Source organism: Synchiropus splendidus, chromosome 3 (assembly GCF_027744825.2).
Source record: "Synchiropus splendidus isolate RoL2022-P1 chromosome 3, RoL_Sspl_1.0, whole genome shotgun sequence".
NCBI classification, from domain to species: Eukaryota; Metazoa; Chordata; class Actinopteri; order Syngnathiformes; family Callionymidae; genus Synchiropus; species Synchiropus splendidus.
The window spans coordinates 30,775,014-30,782,761 of NC_071336.1; the positions used below are offsets into that span (position 1 = coordinate 30,775,014).

Genomic DNA, 7,748 nt, shown 5'->3' on the forward strand with positions numbered 1-7,748 from the left:
CCATTGTTGGTTATAAAGCTATAAATCGTGTTTTCAGTCATGAAAACTATTTTATAAATTGATAAAGATTGGTTGTAGTTCAACTTTAGGACCATTGATTTTTGCCAGTAATACGAATGATTCCATGAAATCATGCTCACTTGATGGAATATCCAGTTCTTTCTTTTATACATAAAAATATTGTCAATAACTTGAATTAACCGGGACAAACTTGTGCCGTTCGACTTTAATGATATTCCTAAAACAGGCGTATTTTTCTCATCCACTAACCATTTTGGATCGAACATTTGCCGTCATTTCGCTGGCGCTTATTTCATATTAATATTTTGGGGTTTTCTGTCATTAAAACCAGTATAAAATAATATGACTGAGGGGTATTAAATGTGTCATATGAAATGATCGTTTAGACTTGGCGAAACGCGTGAATCTTATTCTCACAGTATTTGAGACGCGTCGTCGTTTGGCTTTCATCCCGCTGCCATGAGTCACTGAGCCGATGACGGTGTGAATGATCTTGTTCTGAATGAATTAAGACCGTTAGACAGTCGCGAGCTGAAGTTTCGTGGGGTCGTTGACTGGGGCGTCAGATCATCTATCACCGACACGAGAAAACACCTGAAATTCACACCTTAAAATCCACTCCTCCCGGCCGCTCATTGGTGGATGCGCCGCATATATCCCGGGCAGGGTGACAGAGGCCGCCACAGCAGCCACCGACCAACCAGCATGTTCCACAGCCACGAGCCCGCCGCTGCCCTGCAGCTCAGCGCCATGCTCGACAGTGACGACCTGACCTCCGTGAGGTCCCCGACCTCCGAGCCCGCCAGCCCGCAGTCTTTCAACTCAGACTCCAGCTGCACCAGCCCGGAGGCCAAGTCTTCCTCCTCCTCCTCCTCCTCCAACAGCCAGCAGAGAGTCAGGAGACCTCTGAACGCCTTCATCATCTGGACCAAGGAGGAGCGCAGGAGACTGGCTCAGCTCAACCCGGACCTGGAGAACACCGACCTCAGCAAAATACTGGGTGAGACCTCAATAGCCTTTATCCATATTTCATTCATTTCACTTCAGTTTCTTCCTCAATTCAATTTTTACTTTCTGAAAATCAACTTATTTATCACTACCCTCTTCTTCCTGTATTATTGAAGTATATAAATATGTTTATAGTGGTTGTTATGTTATGTAGCATTTTCATTTTTAACTTTAGATTCAGCTTTTAGCATTTGCATGAGCAGTTCCAGTTTTAGAAGCAAAACTGGTTTGTTATTTCAGTGTTGTAGTTGATCATGCAGTGCAAGTACGACCAGTTGAATTACTGTTAACAGTACTAGTTGCCATAACTTCATTCACTGGTTTGAATGTAGACATTGCTATGTCACATGTGTATCTGCTGTGGCATTACTAGCTACATAGTTGTGTTGTTACTATCTGAGGCAGCATCCTTCTGATAGAAGCAGTATTAATGGTGGTAAAATATATGAGTTACGACAGAAGTAGCTATAGGATCAGAAGTAGCAGTCGGGGTACTGCAGTAGTGAGCTTGAAAGAATATGTGTTTGAAGTCTTAGCACAAAGAGGTAATTGTAGCAATGAACATTAGCATATAAGCAGCAGTTGCTGGAGCACTTTTATACGCCGACGACTAACCGCCGTTCTCCTGCAGGAAAGACCTGGAAGTCCATGTCTCTGGCTGAGAAGCGTCCGTACATGCAGGAGGCCGAGCGACTGAGGGTCCAGCACACCATCGACTACCCCAACTACAAGTACCGGCCCCGCAGGAGGAAGCAGCTGAAGAAGAGCGGTCGACTCCAGAGTCCAGAGGCGTCGTCCACCTTCTGCAACTCCGGCTACAACCTCACCTACCTGCTCCAGAACCATCAGCACGGCTTTGCCAACGCCCCGCCTCACTTCTCTGCCCTCCACCCCGGCTACACCAACACATGCCCGGGAGGGTTCTCGGACAGAGCCGCGATGTACCCGGTCCCCCCCGCCTACCACGCAGACCCGCACTCGTATTTAACCACCCAGCACCCCCAGCATGGTTTCCCAGCCCCTGCAGGGGCGCACATAGACATGGGCGAGAGCCGGGGGTGTGGTGGGCTCCTCAGCGCCACCGGACCTCCCCTGGAGTTCTATCTGGACCAGGTTCAGCTGGACATGCTATACGACCTGGACCGCAGTGAGTTTGAACAGTACCTGGGTCCTTCAGTGCCTGAGTCGGTGGATCCCAGCAGCTACCTCCAGCAGAGCAGCCACAGAGAAGAACGCTCGCTGTCATGAACAATCCACCTATTTATTGAGGGTCACATGGCCTGCAGTGTTTTATGTCTTGATGTCTGTAGTTTTTTTAAAAGTGAATTTAACCTTGTGAAACCTTAAGATTCCTAAATAAATATCTAATCATCCCCTAATGTATGGTTCTTTAGTAGAGCTGGTGTCGTTGTTGTGAGGGATGCAACACTTAAACAGTAGGCTGGGCAGTTAAACTCTTCTACTGTCAAGCCAAAACTGTTATATATTCACTTGAATTTTGTTTCTATAATACTAGTAAACAGAATCAGAAAAAAAACATTTATGGCATGATGTTATGGACTTGGAACGTGCTGTTTATTCATATTTATATTTCAGATTCTCATTATAAATTAAGAACTTTGGAGGATTTCTTTAATAGTTTGGTAACTGAATCAATGGGTAAAACATGATATAGAAGTATTTAATTGTAAGACATTTTTCCCACTGTTATTTATTTATTTAGTTTGAGGGACAAGGAATATTGTTAAATAAGATTCTTTCTAGTCGTAATGTTCATTTCAATCCAACTACTACCTGCTTACCTGCTATGGGGGAAGAAAAACAGGCACGGAAGATATGTTGTTTATAAAAATCATTCTTTAGAATTCAAACAGATGAATTTCTTCTGCAGTTTTGGCCTCGAGTGGGCCTCATAAATGCAGCCGGTCAAGGGCTTGTGTCCCCTGGTCTGGTCTGGACTGTACGCTGACTGGGTTGACATGTACATCACATATTTAAAAATGTAAATTTAATTAAAAAAAAGACGTAGGACCCTGAAACGCAACACATGACTGTCATGTTATTCCACGATAATGCCTCTGTCGTATGATGCCATCAACAGGCCACATTAATTCACAATGTCCATCTCATTGGGGGTATAAATGTTTCCCGTGTGACGTTAAAGCATTGAACGAAAATGTAAAAACTCCACGGTGACATCATCAAAAGGCGACAGCCCGGCCACACACTGTCATTGGCTGGTTTATTGAGCTTTGAGTTGAGTTTTCAATGCGTTTAACTCTGTGAAAAATTGATTTGAAAAATGCCACAAAACAAATATAAAAAATAAAAATAAATATAGCAGATGATTTGAAGAATGAACTGGGATGGTCATGACACAAACTGCCCTACAATAATTAAAAAACCCGCACTTGAAGGACCAGCACAGGGCACAAATCAAATCAGTACTTTCAACCACAGTTTTACTTGAACAATCCTCCCTCACATTCCCGCTTAAAACAGCTGGACTGTATTGTCACGTTTGATTTAACATCTAACATTTGGATAAATTCCATCAGCAGCCTTCCAAAAACTTGTCCGGAGTTTCCACACACAATGTTGTCACGATGATATAGAAACGTTCCGTCGGAAAAGTCTCATCTCTCAAAAGCTGCAAAAAAAATGTCAGTAATTCAACATAGCATTAGCATTTGTGGATGAAGTGGAAACAAACATTGATTTAATGACTGTGGATGGAGCAGCCCACCGCTGCTAATGTCTTCAGCGGAGAGCAGGTCAACACGCTGAGGAAGAAGCTCCTGCGTCAGCGCTGGAAAAGCTCCTGGTCTGGATCCAAGCGAGCGCTGGATGACGGCTCCGCTCGCTGTGAAAGTGAAGACACGCTCTCCGGGCCCAAATGAGCGGAAGAAAGCTGACGTCAGTCCGATTCCCTGGACGGCATTACAGAACCACGCATAAATGTGCTGCCGTGCAAAAATAGTGGCGATAAAAATAAACAAGAAAAACACGGCCGGGATCATCTGCCTGGATGCTTCTCAGAATCTGACCTGGACATTGTTGTTTGGCCTCCAGGTTTGGCTGCGCACCAACAGTTAACGCTCACATTCAGGAAGCTCCTGCAGGAAAAACAGGCATGATATCAGAGAGGCCGATGGATGTTTATTGGAAGACCAGGTCCAGTCCAGCGGATGGGCCGGCGAGAGGCATGAGGACGACGATGATGTTGGGCTCCTCAGCAGCCAATCACAAGGCAAAGAGAAATGAAGGATGCCTGATGGACAAAGCAAAACATAGCAAAGGAATGTGAAGAATGTGCCAAACCATCCCATAAATCCGTCCCTAGTTAGTCATTTATCATTTGAAAACAGTCTCTTAATATCGACTGGTGAGTGTCTGGAGTTTATATTCGACCTAAAAATAGTTCTGCTTCCTGGTTTGTAGCATGCTTGAGATTTGCTGCTCCATTTTTAGGCGCCGAGCGCGAGGGTCACCTCTGGCTTCCTGTGCTGAGTGTTAAATTTGGGACTGTGGTCTGCAGATAAAGCTCATCCACGTCTTATCCTGCAGGAACGTCTGCCGGGGCGAGGACAGATGAGGAAGCTCAGGCAGGAAGTGAGTGAAGTGAGAGGCTTCTCCCAAGCAGACTGGGACGCCTGGCGGGTGCTTGTGCGGGTCTGAAGTTCACTGGGAAGAAGTGAAGCGCCAGTCTGGTCGTCGAGGAAATCACGGATTGAATTCATGAATTATGAATATCACTGCTTTTATTCTGAAGGAGGAAACTGTATTTTCTTCTGTTTATTTTGACTCATTTCCTTCATGTGCACGTGTCCATGATGGCTGGCACAGAATCTTTGAAACTGATAAATAAATGCATCCACAAATCACTGAACACAACCACAAACTACTATTGACTATCTTATCTCACTTTATCTCATCTATTTTACCTTATACTACCCCTTATCTTGTCTTTGCATATTGATAAACACAACAACAAAAATGATTCAATAAATACAAAAAATGACACAAACTAAATCTGAAAACAACATCCAAATAAAAACACAAAACCTTGATTCCAAAACAAACAAAAGGCACATTTTTACTGTGTGTGTGTATCAAAGTATCTCGAGGTGGAATTGGAGTTCGCTCCAAAGCACGTCATCCTGTGAGTTAAGAATTTATATGAGGGAAAGAATGTGAAAAGCATGACCTGATTTTGCTCTCCAGCCTCTGCGGGAATGACAGCCTGTGTAGCAACATGTTTCATGAGGAAGTCATTCTTTGACCCCAGTTGACCTTATAGGATCAATATTCACATGTCTCTCGTGTGTGCTATCAGAATTCTCATAGGTTAAAGGGGTCTCAACGTTTTTATCAAGTGTAATGGAGAACAAATTCTATCACAATGCTCCGAAATATTTGTTCAAACCAAGTGCTTATTCTCCCCAGACCTGAGGTCGAAATAAACATTCCATGTTCATATGAAGTCGTTCACTACTTTAAAACGTGGTTTTAAAGGGGGACACAAATGTAGTCAGTGTTAGTCAGAATGTCTTCCGCCCAGTGTTCTATTTCACCCTCCCTCTCAAAATCTCTGTGAATATAAAGTACTTTTCTCTATTCGATCAAAAGTCCAGGTCACGTATCAGTTTTGAAAAAGTCTGAGAAAATCACCCTGTGTTTCCATTGACTGGTTGATGAAAGGAGGAAGTGTGTATTGAACATGACATGTTTCCTGCTCGCCCCTAACTTCATATTCATCTGTGTTTCCTTGTTTGTTTACAATCGTCACACATTTGTTTTCTTTAAACTTTAATCTGATTTGATCGTGACAATTCTGCAGAGACAGGCCGGTTCCCACAGCGCCGCCCGCGGGGCCCGCTTCCTCCGGAGACTGAAATATGTGCGCTCCAGCCAGAGACGGTCAGTCGGTGAGCAGCAGACAGACGCTCACTGTAACACTGTCGGACTGACCACGCGGGCGTGACCCGCCCAGCAGATACAATGCTGCCACAAAGGCCACTGGCAGCACCCAGCGCACGAGCGCTCACCCGGAAGTGTGTGTCTGTGCAGTTAAAAAAGAAAAAAACCCAACTATGCAGTTCACTTCTACATCATCTGTGATGATCAGGACTCGGAATGTTCGGCATCAGTGTGGAAACAAGGTCACACCTTCTTCCTGAGAGTCTCCTGCTTTTTGACTCTGAGTCTGTGTGTGTGTGTGTTTTGTTGTATATGTGAGCACCAGGTCTTGACAAGCCACCTTCTTATGAAGACCTTTTGGCCTGTCCTCACAAGGTTTTGAGGGTTAAAACCTCAGTAAAATCAGTGTATTGTAATTGGGCACAAGTTTGGTTCAGAGTCCTGGTTAAAGTCAGCCATTTGGTTTGGGGTGAATGACTGGGGAAAGGGTTATGGTAATGAGAGGTCCTCACAAAAATAGTGTGTTTAAGCATATATATCCAAGTGTGTACCATTTTTGGGGAAAACACTGGTGTGTGTGTTTAAGTTTGGTTCAGAGTCCTGGACAAGGTGAGCCATGTGTTTTGGATGGTTAGGTCTAGAGTGAGAGGCTGGGGAAAGTTAGGTTATGCCAATGAGAGGTCCTCACAAAACATAAAAACATAGACTGCGTGTGGATGTGCATGGTTTGTTTGATAACCTGATGACATTTCCAGATTAGATTAGATTTCATTTGAATGGACCAAATAGAACAACAACAACAACAACAATAATAATAATAATAATAATAATAATAATAATAATAATAATAATAATAATAATAATAATAATAATAAACAGAGGAAAATGTCCATGAAAATATTAGAAAAGTTTAAACATATTTGAGAAATCTGCCTATTTAGCATCTTGAGTCAATAAAAAATAAATTAAATTTGTTCGATTATTGTAGGGAAACATTTTGGAAGTGTTCTTGTTTCATACAGAACAAATGATTCACTGGAGAAACATATAAATGAAAGGTTATTCACTGCTTGTTTTCAATAGATGATTTCCCGTTTCCATTAAATGTGTCATTCATTTGTTAATTCCATTTTTTTATGAAAAAGCCGCAGCACTTGTTTGTTTTTATTTCCTTTATGGATTTTTTGAAATTCTTAAAGTGTTTCAAAGTAAAGGGGACTCTGGATGGTAGACTTCCATCAGAGCCTCAGCCCCTCGTCCTTCTCTGAGCACCTGCCAGTTTGTGCTGACGTGGCGTCTTTCTCACCTCCGCTGATAGACTGAGCAGGTAAGAGGCGCGAAAGGTCGCGAGTCGTCACAGCGGGTCGCGAACTGTGTGCGCGAGTCGTCCTGCTGGCACCTGAAGGCAGCACGACTGTGTGTTAAGAGGCTGCCGCAATAAAGCCGCTTTGCTTATAATGCCGAGTCAGCGTTTTCTCATGCTGCTTCTGGTGTCAGGGGCTGAGGGATCGGGTCACGAGTTAACTGTTAAAACTGTGAGTTCGTGGATCATGGGACTCACCCATGACAACAGCAGCACTCTGCCTTCTGGCTCAGCTCTGTTTTCATTTCACCAGTCAGGACCTTGCTCCTCACTTTTCGCTTCACATATGGCAGACCTGCGGAGAGGAAGGAGCACCGAAATCAGGCAGTGGGTCAAATGTTCTGGTGGACTCGCAGCAACCAAAGAAAAGCCCAGTCCAGTGGCTCAAGCTGAGCGTTACTGCCTGGGTTGGCAGAGTGTTGGGAGGCGACAGGGC

At 43.9% G+C, this 7,748-nt stretch overlaps 1 protein-coding gene across 1 annotated transcript; it reads left to right on the plus strand.

Moving 5' to 3' along the window:
* The first annotated feature begins 726 nt into the window (after nucleotides 1–726).
* On the plus strand, nucleotides 727–2,277 carry sox32 (SRY-box transcription factor 32). Its single transcript, XM_053860596.1, has 2 exons — nucleotides 727–1,021; nucleotides 1,661–2,277. Exons 1-2 carry the CDS (start codon nucleotides 727–729, stop codon nucleotides 2,275–2,277), a joined length of 912 nt encoding a protein of 303 aa, XP_053716571.1.
* Nucleotides 2,278–7,748: the final 5,471 nt, after the last annotated feature.

Bases quoted from the DNA above. Each gene is read 5' to 3' on its own strand.
- sox32 (XM_053860596.1), top strand. From the start codon at position 727: ATGTTCCACAGCCACGAGCCCGCCGCTGCCCTGCAGCTCAGCGCCATG. The intron at 1,022-1,660 runs GTGAGACCTCAA...GTTCTCCTGCAG, and splicing joins CGACCTCAGCAAAATACTGG to GAAAGACCTGGAAGTCCATG.